The sequence below is a fragment of the Pimephales promelas genome, chromosome 14 (assembly GCF_988280905.1).
Source record: "Pimephales promelas chromosome 14, fPimPro1.hap1.1, whole genome shotgun sequence".
In the NCBI taxonomy this organism is placed as follows: domain Eukaryota; kingdom Metazoa; phylum Chordata; class Actinopteri; order Cypriniformes; family Leuciscidae; genus Pimephales; species Pimephales promelas.
The window spans coordinates 23485541-23501092 of NC_142782.1; the positions used below are offsets into that span (position 1 = coordinate 23485541).

At 36.4% G+C, this 15552-nt stretch overlaps 3 protein-coding genes across 4 annotated transcripts; all 3 read right to left on the reverse strand.

The window, feature by feature from the left end:
• Positions 1–54: 54 nt before the first annotated feature.
• slc17a9a (solute carrier family 17 member 9a) lies at positions 55–8208 on the reverse strand. Its single transcript, XM_039657936.2, has 13 exons — positions 8069–8208; positions 6885–7082; positions 6655–6794; positions 4040–4139; positions 3742–3866; positions 3531–3630; positions 3165–3261; positions 2883–2970; positions 2546–2580; positions 1055–1170; positions 838–893; positions 698–727; positions 55–463 (listed from the first exon to the last, which is right to left on the reverse strand). Exons 1-13 carry the CDS (start codon positions 8206–8208, stop codon positions 309–311), a joined length of 1380 nt encoding a protein of 459 aa, XP_039513870.2. The 3' UTR covers positions 55–308.
• gid8a (GID complex subunit 8 homolog a (S. cerevisiae)) lies at positions 7570–11261 on the reverse strand. Of its 2 annotated transcripts, none has more exons than XM_039657937.2 (5): positions 11137–11261; positions 10371–10498; positions 9964–10160; positions 9540–9737; positions 7570–9380 (listed from the first exon to the last, which is right to left on the reverse strand). In XM_039657937.2, exons 2-5 carry the CDS (start codon positions 10489–10491, stop codon positions 9207–9209), a joined length of 690 nt encoding a protein of 229 aa, XP_039513871.1. In that variant the 5' UTR covers positions 10492–10498; positions 11137–11261; the 3' UTR covers positions 7570–9206. The 2 variants fall into 2 exon arrangements, with proteins under 2 accessions (XP_039513871.1, XP_039513872.1); XM_039657938.2 differs by lacking the exon at positions 11137–11261 and adding an exon at positions 10575–10999.
• Positions 11262–13021: 1760 nt separating this feature from the next.
• On the reverse strand, positions 13022–15307 carry LOC148973733 (uncharacterized). Its single transcript, XM_089119632.1, has one exon. It carries the CDS (start codon positions 13740–13742, stop codon positions 13209–13211), a length of 534 nt encoding a protein of 177 aa, XP_088975758.1. The 5' UTR covers positions 13743–15307; the 3' UTR covers positions 13022–13208.
• Positions 15308–15552: the final 245 nt, after the last annotated feature.

A 15552-nucleotide genomic window follows, 5' to 3' on the forward strand; every position in this document is an offset into this window, starting at 1 on the left:
ACACTTTAGTTTAATAGTTTCTGTTAAACAATTGTCAAAAATGACACCGTGTTTCTTATAATTCTTAATTTATCAAATTTACATTTCAGATAAATATTTCTTATATAAAACATTGTTTCACTCAATCATTTCCAACCAGCTCTGCCAATATATTTAACATATATTTAAATTAATAAATAATGACAGAAATATATTATACAGTGTTTTAGAGTGTTAAAGAGTTCCCAATCCATTTGTTACAAATGACAAATAAGGAACCATATGCATCCGAGAGGTGTAATTTGTTTTGAACATGATGCTCAAATGACCTAAGGCTGATCCAGCTGATCAACTCGCTTTGCTTCACCCAGCACTATGAATATGGTGACACCAATGATGTTCACCAGAGCCAGGATTGAGAACACAGTCTCCCATGAACCTGTCATCTCAATGATGTAGCCAGACATGTACACCATCAACAAACCTGTGAAATACAGTACATAGAGCATGTGCTATGGGCAAAGAGGAAGGTATTACAATAAAAAAAAAGTGCACAGGACTTTAATGTGAATTTACAAAAAAAAAAAAAAAATTAGTTTCAGATCACTTTCACTATTTACAGTTTGGGCAGTTTAGTTTGGGCACATTAAAATCCAGTGGACTGTATAGTTTGTTTAAATGTAATTGGTTTTATAACAGATAAATAGATATAACCCACCAGAAAAAGCAGAACATGTGTTCATAACCCCTGTAAGAAATAGTGACATATTAAGAATAACACCTAAAATATTACATTGTGTTTTTGTTAATATAACTAAATAACATAACAAAAAAAAAAAAAAAAGTAAATGGACTTACCAAACAGAGCTCCTGCACATGACGGTGCAAGGTCATGCACATTCACGGACACCCCACTTCACATGAAAACACACACACACACACACACACACACACACACACACACACACACACACACACACACACAAGAACAATATACCACTCAGTACATAATCAATGTATATAATCATTGCTGTTGTTATAAGATCAAATTTTGGATATGACAGTTCATTCTAACCTATTATTAAAGGTGGACAGCCCAACAACCAGAGATACGCAAGCAACAGCCTGGACAAAACTGCTCGTCTTACAGAGAAGGATAATGAACACACTGGCTGCTCCCATAGCACAGAACTACACAAGCATGTTTTAAACAGAGACACACAGACACAATAAAAGACAATTATATTGCAATATATATTAGACTTTAACAAGCATCTGTTATTACTGAAGCCACTTTTTCAACTGTTCTCAAACTCTTTATACAGTCTGCATTACCAACATGAATCTTGGCCAAGCAGTTAATCTCACCTCCAAAGCTCACTCAGACCAAAACACTTTATGTCTCAAACTAAGCACACTGAATTCTCATTTGCCACTCATAACACACTAACTTAAAAAAAAAAAACAACAGAAAGCATTACATAAATGATTAACTCTTATATTCGAAGTCTGAATGATTTTACACATAAATCAGTGTTTCATTATAGGATTAGAATAACATATTTTTTTTTACTGACTGTATTACAGTATGTAACAAGAATAACTTCGTTAATTCAGGAATAAGCAATTCGTTTTTTTCTATATCTTTACATAATTGTAATTTACTTGTGAAAAATAAAACGCTGGGCAAAAAACCAAAATCAACAACATATAATCATGTATGTGCTTTTATTGTTTTTACTGCTTTTATTGTTCTATAAAGTTTTCAGCGGCAAGTTTTATTTTTGTTTCCAGGACATTTTTCTAAAAAGTAGGATAACCTTCTCTAAAAACATTACATTAGAACATTATCCCCAAACAACACTGGAAAAAAAACGTAAAATACTGGCAGCTGTGGTTGTCAGCATCATACTGTAAAAATACGGTGTGTAACTGTTTTTGAAATTAACATCTAAATACGGTTTGTCAGCTAGAGCTCTATGCTGTTAATTTACAATTATATACTGTAATTTAACAGCATATAGCTGTAGCTGACAAAACGGTATTTAGCTGTTAATTTTTAGAAACGGTAACACACCCTATTTTTACGGTATGATGCTGACAGCCACCACAGCTGCCAGTAGTTTATCATTTTTTTACAGGATTATTTTTTACAATGAACGTTTTTAGCAAGAAGTTTCCAAGCAGGCACTGGACATGCTCCACAAACAGCATTACCAGCTTCACTTATTACTAACCTGTCTACAGAAGTTCTTATGGTCCACTGCCCACTGGGAAACCTCCTGCTGATAATGTTCTAAAAATCTTTGAAAAATGTGTTGCAAATAGTTTTTTGCAGATGGTGTTCATGGATTTTGGCAAACGTGGTCATTGAATGCATTTTGTGTGAAAGCAATGAAATTGTATTCACAGTTCGGTATAGATAAGACCTCTGTTTCGCTGAGTGAGTGTCTGAAGAGGTTTGAAAATGTGACTTCAGTTTTGACCGATGCATGTTAGCAATGAAAAAAACTGTAATATCATTGTGCAATAAATCAGGGCAAAATTAAGTTTATTGTTGTGTTACCTGCATACATTTCCTTACAGTTGCTGTCCCACAACCTGATATAAAGACATGAGTGATTTATTAAACCAAGATTTTCATTATGATTACTTATAGAAACATCAGGCTCAACCAGATGTTTTGGTCAACCTTATCTCAGTTGAAAATGCAACTATTTTGTATGAATTTCATATGAACTCATAGGAAAAAACTAGGAAAGAATTGATTACTCCAATTCTTAACATAACAATCACTGGGGTGCAAGAAGATCATCAAAAAACAGAAGATTTAAGAATTAATTTATACGAATTAAGCGTCAATTCACTAAATTGTAGAATAGTCATGAGAGAGTTTTGCTCACCTTGTCTAATGAGATGATCAGAGATAGAGCCTCCAAAGAGTGAAGTGGGCAGCGCCACAAACCAAGGAATCACATTAAACACCCAATCCTGTCAGCAAACAAAACTGATTTAGAAAATGACAACATTAAAAGACCGAAACAGGAAAACCTCAGCAAGAGAGTAAAAATTGTCACTAACATATTAACATCAACAGCAACCATTGGTAATCAAACTGGAAGTGTAAATACAAATAAGAAGAGAAACAAGCAGTAAAACCGACAAATGTGCAATGACTGGGGTACCTTGGCATGAGGAAACATATCTTTGAAATAGGTTGGTAGCCATGACATGAGGGTGTAATAGGTGCTATTAAAGCATAGATGAGAAATGATCATGGCCCTAAAACACACACAAACGCATGCAATTAGCAAATGTTAATATCTAATATCTATCTATATCTAAACCCAAATAAAAATACATGTTCTCTCATTCTCTCATTTGACAATATGAGTGCCCTAAAACTGGGGAAACCCCAGAAACTCTCCCCATCAGTTTTTATTTAACCTTTTTCAGGAAAATGACACAAAACAAAATGGAAAACCAAACATAACAATGAGTTAATGTAGAGAGTAAAAAAGAGGGACAAATGTAAATGTTTTTAACCTCACCAGACACTAGGCTCTCTGAAGAGATGCAGCCAGTTGGTTCTAGAAGATTCAGGAATGCAATTGTTGCTGATCCACAACGAGTCAAAGGAAAAAACTGGACCTGTGACGAACACACAAACTGAGACATTTAAAACTGTAAGACGTAACAAACACCATTTCTGGTGAAAGAATGCTACTTAATTTAAACATGCAAAGGATCATATAAAGATACCTTGGAGAAGCCATTTCCATACACAAAAGGTCCAGCAAAAAGCAAGGAGACCAGCTCCATAAAACACACTCTCCCATCCAAACCAGTCCAGCATCAGGGAACCCACACCTCCAACCAGCATCATCCTGAGAGAGAAACCATGAACAGTATGGAACACTTAAGTAATGTAATTCCATAAAAGGCTTGCATAAAATAGTGCTGATCAATAATCGGATTTATTTTAGACTTTAAAAAAATAAAAACAAGTTTCTGTGGACAAAAAGTGGAATGACCGGGAATAGCCAGTTATTATTCTCACCCTAGGTAGCACCCACAGGCCAGAGTGCTCATCAGAAAACCTCTCTCTCCCTCTGCCACACGCTGAGCGCAGACACTGACAAGAGAAGGGTAGTGAACCCCTAGAAACAGAGATAGCATAACTCACAATCATTGCTCACAACTCAGTGGAAGTTATGGTCACTCACTTTAATTTTCTTAAAGGGGTTATGGAAGCCCATTTATGCCACATAAGAAAAACAACATGCTTTGATAAATTAAAAATATGACAAAAAATAATAATAATAACAAAAACGTTAAAAATGTGTCATAATTACGGGATAAAATGTAAAAATTATGGCAGAAGTCAAAATTTTGAATTAAAGGGATAGTTCGCCCAAAAATAAAAATTCTTTCAATAATTACTCACCGTTTCAAGACTTTCGTTCATCTTGAGAATGAATCTTTTTTATGAAATCGGAGAGCTTTTTGTGCCTCTTGTTTTAATCAAAATTATTCAAACCCCATTGCAAACCAGATTTATAGGCAACTAACAGACTTTCAGCTGTTTGCAATAACCAAATCAAACAAAAGTAAGTGAAAAAGCTCAACACAACAAATGTTTTAAGTGGTTTCCCCAAATTCAAAAGAAAATGTTGACTGACTTCCACAGTCTCAAAATTATTCAACCCCTTAATGACAAGCATCTTAAGTACTTAGTAGAACACCCTTTCCTGTTATAACCTGCTTCATACAAGATGTAAAACCACACACCAGCCTTTGGTAATGTGTCTGCTAATGGAATCTTAGCTTAATGCTCTATTCCGATTGAGTGTCAGGAGTGGTGTATGGCTTGGAGTTCTTACATACGTTTAGTACGTACCTTACTGTGCAAGCTGAAACCTCAGTGCCTGTTGCCACCAAGTCTTGCTGCAGGTCTTTTGCCGTCACTTGAGGGATTTTCTTGCCTGTATTATCAGAAATCTGGTTGCAGCTGTTGATAGCTTCCTTTTTCCAGGTAGTGTACCCACTCCAGGAAGTCCTTTAACTTTAAACTTGCGAACTATGCTCCCAGAAGTGTCTCTATATTAGTGCCTTCACTATCTTTTTGTATCCTGTTCCTTGTTTGTGAAGGCAGATGATATCTTCTCTTAACTTTTAGGACCATTCTTTTGGCTTGGTCATATTTCTAACATGGCACCCAACAAAACTAGCCAGTTCAGATATTTCAAGATGTTCTAGCTCAAGCACACCTGGTGCAACTAATGAAGCCTTGAGACAAAAAAAAAAAAAAAAAAAAAAAGTGCTTGAGACAACACATGGGTCAGGTTGCATTAATCTCTAAAACTAGTCTTACACGTTATATCTAGTTCACACAACAGGATTTTAAACCCGATTTGCAAGTTATAATCTTGCCGACAGGTCTGGCTGTAATCGCATGCAAATCTGCAGGTGATCTGTGCTCGTGATCTTTATGTGTGAAATACCAAACAACGCACCAACGCCAACATCTAGCATGCTAAATATCTGGCTAAATGTCGACTCGATAGCCTTTGGTGTCACGACGAGCAACAGCCAGGTTGAATAATTTTTAGACTGCGGAAGTCATTAAAAATTGCATTTTCAGTATTTTGGAGAAACCACTTAAAACATTTGTTATGTTGAGCTATTTCAATTACTTTTGTTTGATTTGGTCTTTGCAAATGACTGTGAAGTGTGCCAATAAACCTGATTTGCAATGGGGGTTGAATATTTTCTTTAAACACTGTTCATACACTGAACAAAATTATAAGTATTGTTCATGAATCTGTCTAAATCTGTGTTAGTGAGCACTTCTCCTTTACTGACATAATCCATCCACCTCACAGGGGTGGCATTTCAAGATGCTGAATAGAAAGCATGATTATTGCACAGGTGTCAGAAAATCAGTCAGTATCTGGTGTGACCACCATTTTCCTCACGCAGTGCAACACATCTCCTTCGCATTTGCAATTGGTGACATGTCCAGTAAGTATGCTGGCCATGCAAGAACTGGGATGTTTTCAGGAATTGTGTACAGATCCTTGCAACATGAGGTGATGGCCGTGGATGAATGGCACAACAATGGGCCTCAGGATCTTGTCACGGTATCTCTGTGCCTTCAAAATGCCATCAATAAAATGAACCTGTGTTCTTTGTCCATAACATACGCCTGCCCATACCATAGGCCACTCGATCCACAATGTTGACATGAGAGTAGCCTTATTGTGGCCAGCCTAAGGCACACCTGTGCAATAATCATGCTGTCTAATCAGCATCTTGATATGCCACACCTGTGAGGTGGATGGATTATCTCGGCAAAGGAGAAGTGCTCACTAACACAAGATTTAGACAGATTTGTGAACAATATTTGCACAGATGTAATATATAAGTGAATGTAAATAAATGTTTATTGTGCAAAATGAACTACCGAAATTAGTCAGGGTGAGCTGATACAGATTAAACTAACTCAGACCCACCCTAGTATATACACCCAATGCCCCCAGCATCCAGTCTCACAGACATACTAGCTGAAATTTCTAGTCCAGACATGTAGACAGATTTGATTCTCTGATTCCCCCTCATTATTTTCACAATTTTCTCCCTGAAGTCCTCGACTGTCTCCCACAGTGCTCTCACCTTGCATTACACCCAATAAAAACCTGGTCAATGTCATGGTAACAAGAGGTCGGAGTCCAATGTTGGTCAGAAGGGGGGTGATAGCTGTCATAACGGCCCAGGAGGAGGTGGACAGCAGCAGTACTCTCTCTCCTCCTATCCTGTAAAAACAATGTTATTCATCATCATCATCATCATCTATCACTTGTCATAAACGATCTATGAACTGTGGACTACACAAAGGCACTCACCTATCACTGACATGGCCACCAAGGACCTGAGTAAAACAGTAACCCCAGAAGAAAGCACCCAGCACCATGCCAGTCTCAGTCTTGCTCCATCCAAATTCTTTTGACATGGTAACAGCACAGATAGGCATGGCCATCCGTGACCAGTAGAGAAAGCATGTGACCAACAGAAGCATCAGGGTCCACGTCCATGCCAGTGTCCTGCAGCAGGTGGGACATTACAATTACAACAGTCTATCTCATTCAAGTGTCTCACTCTGAAAACACACAACTAAGACAAAAAGACTGAAGACTTATCTGCATTACTTGCATGGCTTTTGGATGAACTGTATTTTGTGTATTTTAATGTTTGATTTTTTTTTTTTTTTTGCACTGTTTATTAGTCCCTTTGTCCCTCTTTTTATTCTTTTACTCATCTACTTTATTTATAGGCCTGGGCGTAGGCTACAGCACTTTGGCATAGCTGTTTTTAAATGTGTTTGACCTGCTTGATCTAATTAACAAAAACAAATGCTGATTCATTTGGTTCTAAACATCTTTTTTATTTTGTAAAATCTGTTAAATACTTTAGGAAGTGGAAGAAATCCAGCTCATTCAGGACCTCACTCCTGCTAACAACTTGGGAGGGTGTTAGTTGTTTTCTATCAAGTATCAACTCAGCATCAACAACAACAACCATACCAACTCCTTTTACTTTCAACTGCTTTTATTTACAGTAAATTTCTTAATGTGGAAATATTTGGAGCATTAAAAGATTCAAAAACTGAGATATAAACTGATCAAATTTCAGACATTTTACGAACAGGAATGGATAATGTTAGCATAAACCACGTAGTTTAAATACTTTCCGATAAAGACATGTAAAGCTTATTTGGATTTTCTTTTATAATCTTTAAAATGCAGTACAAAGGATAGGACTCAATTTGGAGACATCCACCAAAAACTTTACCAGGGGACCGCAGTGACAAAGTAAACCATTTCTATAACGCAACCGTTGCCAGGAAGCGAAACTACCAGGAAGGAGGAGGGAAAAAGGCGATGTACATTTCAGCGCATCATCATACGAGAATGCCGCTCTCGTGTTTTATTTACAATACAAAATATTGCCGATAAACCATTAACGCACAATACGATTGTTGTTTAGAAAATAGTTTTTAATCTCCGTTAATAAGCAAGTTTTATCATACCTTGGCCATACTGTCGTTGTTGTCTTGTCGTTAATTTGCATTATATTTAACTCGGGCGTAGTGTAGCACACATTTCTGCAAGGCGTTTTCACAAAGTCCACAGGTGGTTTGAAACGGTCCGCTTCTCGCTCATTATCCATTCAGTCCAATAGAGTAAGAACCGGACACTGAGCACCGGTTCTTTATTGAACAGTAAAGTTTACAATTGCATATTCAGATAGAAACGCATAGAGGCGGAGACGATCGCGCCACACCTACATGTGTTAAAGAGAAACTGAATTAGGCTACGATGCATCATAAAGACTAGGAATGTGGTTATTCTTGTACAATTGATGACGCAAGAAGACAATAAGAAGAAACCATCTACTCAAGCGTCATCATTCTGTACTAAAAAGACCGTAGTGGAATTTTGAGGTTCGACCTAATAAATGTGAATAATAATTAGCTACAACTCAAGTAAATATATCTACTGTGAAATCAACTTTTTCCCAAACAAGCAGTACAAAATATGAACAAAAATAACATAAGGCAAATGTTTTAGGTTCGTAATGACATCATTTGCTGTTTTGCAATTAAAATAGCTTATATCATGGAAGTCTATTTACTTACTCAACTTTACAACCATCTGTAGCTCATAAATTAAATAATAAATGAAGTTATTGGATTCATGATAAAAAATAGTTAAATTACATCAGTTTCCAGTGCAATAAATCTGATGATGCTTTCTTCCCAACCAGGAGCTGATATTTTCCTCAAAAACAGCTTAAAAACAAGAATGAGGACACAGTATATTGTATGTGAAAAGAGTGAAGAACATGGGGAGGGGGAAATAATAAAAGACACAAAACACAAACTGAAAATGCTGAAACCAAACAACATTACCATAGGAATATTCCTGTTCTTCAGAAAATAGGCTACCAGTATAGTAAATGGTAGATTGAAATAACATCTAGTTTTACTGTTATTAATCAGTATACTTTTGTTTGAAATAAAACCATATAAGGTTGCTGAAATGACTTTTTTATAGAGGCATCAAGAAAAAAAATCATTATATATAGAGAGAGATTTATATTTGCCATCCAGTCACTGACCATTCATAAATAGAACAAAAAAAAAAAGTCCATGTGAATTACAGTCTCTACTTAGGGTCCTCAATGGTTCCCTTGCTAAGGTCTGTCATTCTGGAGTATTTCACTTTTTTCTGGTCCAGTTCGTTTTGGGCCCACAGTAAAAGTTTCAGCAGCTTTGCTAATTTTGGAGTAGATTCCCTGTTCTCATAGTCTAGAACAGCCTGGTTTACCTCGCTCCACACCTATAGAGAGAGACAGAACCCAGCATTAAGGAAGGAGGTGCAAGAGCAGAATTTACACTAGATACGCATACTGTACATAAAAAGGAGAATTGACTTTCATTAAAACAAGGAGTACTAAACCATTGTGATGGTTACGTCCTACACAAATAAAACACATACCTTCTGCCTCTGCATCATGTTGAGCAGGTCTCCAAACGGCGATTCTTCGGGGTTATCAAAGGCGAGCAGGGCCAGTGTCCGCTCCATCTCAGTAAGACATTCTCTACTCTCCTCTCCCTGTTCGGCCAGCTGCGACTGCGCAAACTCCAGCGCTGCCTCAGTCTCCCGCAAACGGATGAGCTCAATCAGATGCTGCTGCTACAAAAGTTTCAAAAAAAATAAAAAATACATTTTACAGTAAAGGTTGAGTTAGGATTTTTCTTTTCAGTACTTTTTTGACTTATTATACAAGAGGCCTTCATGAAGATATTTGCTTGTGCACTGTGAAAAAAACAACATCCATGGATTTTTGCCATGGTTTGCATTGGCTCCGCTCTGCTAGACATCTCCCTCCCATCATCTCCATATGAGGTCAGATGTTTACCTGAAGGTGAAAGTAGAGGTATCGATTGGTGTCAAGCAGCTCTGGGTGGAGGCTGTTAATGAGAGCAATGGCTTCCTGGATCTGACCTTTCAGAACCATTTCCCTGATCTTTATTCTCTCATCAAGAGAGTCCAGATCCACGTTCGGTTCAATCCCGGATTCCATACGGAACTTCTCTGCAGCTTCTTTAAATCCCTCTGTGGAATAGAAACATGATCATAGGGGCAGTTTATGCATTTTTTTTTTCAAAATATAAAAAATGTAGTAAACAAAATCATGATGTAAAGTCATGTAATGTGAAAAAGCCACAGATTAGCACAAATACATTTATTTTAATTTACACATATCAAGTATTGTTCAAGTATTGAATCAAGTATTGTACAATACTATAAAAAATACTGACATACCTGTTACTAGATAGTTCATGATAAGCCTGTTCATATCCGCCCTCTGAATGTGCACATTATTAAGCTTATCCAACCATTCCTCTTTTGTAATATCCTCAGGCTTTTCCGAATAACTCATCATGGATATGCTGAGGTAGACATGACATGCAAAAACAACACAAATCATTTGGCACACATCCAATATAAAAATGCAGGTTTACTCACATTTAAAAGTAATCGGCAGAGAAAAGGTTTGATTAATTTAGTGCACGCTGGGTCTGGCTGTCCATGTTATCAAAAACAAAAAAAAAGGAAACCTACTTTTAATTAATCTAAGATTACAAAGTTTGAGTTTGACGGTAAATGAATGAACTGCACTGTGCACGTTCATATTTTCGCGGTGTTTCTGCTCCTAGACAGCACAACAGAGAAGCAAGCGGCTCACTGGCCAGCAAACCGCGTAAAGAGATGTTGCAATGGTGACATTTATGCACCTGGCTGACAGGTTATACATTTATTTATTTTTTTAAACTCGCCATTAAGGTATGAAATTCGCATTAAATATTTTTCGCTTTTATCTGGGTATTAGAATTAACAAGCCCCGAGAGCATGAAACACAACAGCGCGTGAGACTTGCAAACAGGATTGTTCAGCCATTTTCTGACTATAACATTTGCCAGAGACCACACGAGAAAATAAAATAATACTAAATTGTAATCATTTTAACTGTTGTTCATTGGTGTTATTTGTTTTTCGCAAAATATGAAAAATGGTGATAAATACTTACTGTTTACGATTATAAATAGCGGTGGGCCTCAGCGAAGATCACGCGATAATAGAGAGGAGCTCTTAACGAGACTTGAGGGGAGGTCAGTGATTGGTCAGAAAACTGACGTCACGGTTGCTGTGGCAAAGCTGGTAAGGTTGCCAGATCAGTTATTTGAAGTTTGTCAATAAAAAAATAAATAAAAAAGTTGCCAGATCACGTAAAAAAAAAAAAACATTTAATATTAATGTCTGAAACATTTTTTTTTATTAATTTGAATTCGTATGAAAGCTAAGAAAAAAATAAAATAAGAACTAGGCTATTTGAACTACTATTTAATAGAAATTTCAGAGTGAGTTTACACATTTAAAAATGTCTTAAACATTAAACATTGTCTTAAACACATGACTGACTAACTAAAATGCTTTTCTGAAATTCGGAATGAACTGAAAATTCACCTTAGGCCTATCTATTGAAAGGTGAAATGCATGTTATAGATCTTTTTGTGGGTAATTAATGGGTGAATATGTTTTTTGATCTTAATTGATCTTTTCATGTTTAATCAAGATGTCATTGGACCATTGCAACAATGATTTAATATAGTATTTGTAATGACTGTAACTTCTCCAGCAAATTTAGTGTTTTGTACATAAAGAGAAACAATGGCAACAATCTTTGATGGTTTCCTTTTCTTTAACCTTCCAAAAAAACAAGCTTGATTTTTCCCAATCCTCTTAGCCTGTCTAACACAATTCTGTTATTGCAAAACAAAAAATATAGGCTACAGGGCCAGAAAGATAATCGATTATGTCTCAGAGATTATGGGACAATCACCTTTATTATCAGGTCCAAATAAATCCCCCTATGAAGGGGGAGCGGGGGGGTGGGGGGTGGGGGGGGGGGTTGAGGAGGGAAATAAACAATAGCAATCTATTGTTTATTTCCCTCCTCATAACATTAAACTTACAACAGCTGGTATTAATTTCTGCCATATGACCAGATGGAATGAGCCAATGAAAATGTTTTTATTTATTTATTTATTTATTGTGCTTTCAGGTTGAACCACCATATGTTATTTTTCAGACAAAACAGGTGATGCAATACAATTTTGTTTAAAATTTTATGGTGAATGATTTTATCTAGCTATTGAGTTACTTAATCATCAAATATTTTTAATTTGTTAATCAAAGACTGGCATTCTGTAAACATTTAAAGTGATTTTGAGGAATGGCAAGGAATGGCATTTATAAGTCTACTGGTCTAAGACATACTAAATGTCCTTTCAAATCCTGTATTTCATAAAAATACAAAGCTTTACCAATGGTCTCTTAAAGTTCCCACAAAGAACTTATTTTCAAGAACCATTTTAAGGTTATTGAGATAATATAAAATTGATTCTATAGATTCTTCACAAATGTGTGCTTTCATTGGTTCTTTTTATGTGTTTTGGTTTTCTGGGGTTTTTAAAGAACAGTTTTTTTTAAAGAACTATGCAAACTGTATTTTGTTGAACTTAAAATGTTTTGGTATATGCTATAAGGCTCTAAAACAATTTTTTGTTATTTGTAACCTTTATTTGTATATCATTGGCATATTATAATACATAAATAAAAACATCCATGTCTTTAATATTATAGGCTAAATTACCAATTTGCCTGTTTATTTAATTTGCCCTGTTTCAAAATCAGTAAATAGGACTAGTTTTAAAATATAAAACTCTTTTTATTAGCCATATATTTTCAAAAATCAAGACCAAAACGTCCATAATTATTTTGAGGACTTACAAAAGCATAATTCCACAACAAGGCTACTTAAACACAGGTGACAGAAATTTTAACAACAACAAACAGTTTCAAATTCCGCCTCCTCTTGATAATAACAAAAGATTTATAAACCATTTATAAAGTCCCTTTTTACATTTTATTAAGCCTAAAGTGTTCATGTTACAATATAAGCAAGAAGCGTGAATGTGAGCAATGAAATAATTTAATTATTGTATATCATAGGCTATTACTCATAATTCCATAAACCTAGTACAAAAATAAAAAAGTAAATAAAAAATTAATTAAAAAAAAAACAGGCTGGCATAAAGGCTAATGCGACAGTAGGCCTATATGTGGCGTCATCATTATATTCTGCGTCACGTTCAGCTGCTCAACTATCCTCCGCATCTCCTTCAAAGCTCGAGCTTGCATCAGGATGTGGTTCTTGGCCAGAAGAAGTGTCGCTATCTTGGATAGTTTTTTCACATTTCGATTCGGCGTGTATGGTATGACAGCTCGCAGGTCATCCAGCGCATCGTTGAGATCGTGCATGCGCTTCCGTTCACGAGAATTGACGAGTAGCCGCAGCGCTCTTTGCTTATTGTTTGTCCCGCTGCTCGACTCCGAGTTTCCGCAAAACCCATTTTCCAGACACTGTAAACTTTTTCTTTCCGTCTCCGATGACGCTGTCTCTTCGATTACGCGATGGCCCGTGGTCAATTCCTCGGAGGGATGCGTGGGAACTCCTTCACCGAGGCTATGGCTCTGGCAGCAGGGCGTGCAGCTCATGGAAGAGTAGACACAGACAGACAGTTCACAGTCTTGTTCACCAACTGCCATTGGATACATTCTCCTGATGTTCATTCTGTTAGCAAATGAATATTATTCGTCCACGTCCAACGGCCTTTGTCGTAGAGTTTGTCGCAGTAGGCTAACGCCTATTTGACCTGTCGAAACTTTTGAAGGATTAACAGTCTGTCCAATCAAATCGGCCCGTCCCGCCACACAGACAAACAAACAGGTGCTGTTTTGATCAAATAGGGCGCTTATAGCTTCAAAACACCCACGATAACAATCACAATATTACTTGATATGGCATTTTACCTTTATCAAAAAATGGACAGCTGTATAGGCTAAAATCAGTGGGGGATTAAGATCCTTTGGACACCTAGAGTAAAATGTTTACGTGGTGCCCATTGCCCATATGGTTAATCCACCTATGGCAATTGGAATATTTTGTGGGGAAATGTCAAATGCCAAGAAAATATCCTATACACCAAAAAATAAAATAATGATAATAACAATTTAAATGTACCATATGACTTAGGCCAAACTACTTGGAAGTCGAAAGTGCAGACATTTCCAAAAATTGTCCTTCTAAAAGAACAAACAAACATTGTTTTTGATAATGACAATAAGGTAATGATTTAGGCTATTTTAGGAAAACTGCCCCCCACAAATATTGGCAATATTCTTCCTGCACCCGATAAACACCCTAAACGAGTCTGATTAATTAGTCATGATTAATTAGTCATCATTTACTGCGAATAAGCATGATTAGAAATTAGAAGGAATCATGTGTATGTGAATGGGGTTGATGGAAGGCAATCAAGTGTTTTGTGATAAGGGGAAACACATGTGTTTAATAAGTGAGAGTTGATGGCCTTATTTGTTTATTCTAATTATTTAAATGGAAACATGATTCCAATAACCAAACATGTAAAATGAACTGAACTGAATGGAATTATTAGTTTTTCTGAATTGTTGAAACACATTTCTCAAAACCATCACTCACTTTCTCAAAACTTATCACTGACCTCATTTATAAAAATTCTCATCCTGTCAATTCATAACATAATAAAATCATCATGTCAAACATAATAAAACTATAGGCATGCAGGACTGAGAACACAAGATTCACCAATGAAATGGTGATGACCTTTTACCTGAAAGTGCTTTTATTTTGCCTCATTCAAATGAAATAACAGGGGAAATATTTTAAGGCTACCCACACCCCCCTAAATAACAGACTCAATTGAATTAAATTAAATTATAGGCTATTAAATGTATATATGCATGTCATTCGAAATGTAAAATGCTAAAATGTAACCATGTCAAAATCACAAATAAATCATTAAACCCGTATATAATTTAAGTTTCTTATCTGGAACACATCTTTCCTCACATGGATCCGTCCCACTGCTGTGATCAGATCCACCCTGCGAAACCACAGATGCCGTAAGAGAGTCACACTTTATCACAAATCCGCATTCACACGCTGGACGGTTGGCTGTGGGGAGACGGGGGTCCCTGAGTAGGAAGTGGGGTGAAAGTAAAAACCCGTTGCTGGGCGACTGAATCATAGTTGCTATGGTGAACTTGAGTTGAGCAGCTGGTCCAATCAGCTGAGACATGTAGGGCAGAGTGGATCTCATACTGAAGAGAGTGATGTAGAAACACGTGGGAGGAAGAGAGAAGGAGAGTTGAAGTTAAAGAGGGTGCAGAAAAGGAAGGTTGACAGTAAGAGAGGAATAGAGGGAAGTTGCAGAAAATTATTGAACTGGATGAAAATAAGACAGAAAAGAAGGAAAAGCATGGGTGAGGAAGAAAAATGTAAAAAAGAAAGAGAAAAGAAAGGAACTGTTTCTTTCCCTCCAGTTGATGCTTTTATATT

What these genes read in the sequence shown, in the direction of transcription:
- slc17a9a (XM_039657936.2), bottom strand. Translation starts at nt 8,208, where the DNA reads ATGGATAATGAGCGAGAAGCGGACCGTTTCAAACCACCTGTGGACTTT. An exon ending in ACAACGACAGTATGGCCAAG is followed by an intron (nt 7,083 to 8,068) that starts GTATGATAAAAC and finishes CACCTGCTGCAG; the next exon opens with GACACTGGCATGGACGTGGA. An exon ending in GGTGGCCATGTCAGTGATAG is followed by an intron (nt 6,795 to 6,884) that starts GTGAGTGCCTTT and finishes TTGTTTTTACAG; the next exon opens with GATAGGAGGAGAGAGAGTAC.
- gid8a (XM_039657937.2), bottom strand. Translation starts at nt 10,491, where the DNA reads ATGATGAGTTATTCGGAAAAGCCTGAGGATATTACAAAAGAGGAATGG. An exon ending in CATGAACTATCTAGTAACAG is followed by an intron (nt 10,161 to 10,370) that starts GTATGTCAGTAT and finishes TCTATTCCACAG; the next exon opens with AGGGATTTAAAGAAGCTGCA. An exon ending in ACATGATGCAGAGGCAGAAG is followed by an intron (nt 9,381 to 9,539) that starts GTATGTGTTTTA and finishes CTCTCTCTATAG; the next exon opens with GTGTGGAGCGAGGTAAACCA.
- LOC148973733 (XM_089119632.1), bottom strand. Translation starts at nt 13,742, where the DNA reads ATGAACATCAGGAGAATGTATCCAATGGCAGTTGGTGAACAAGACTGT.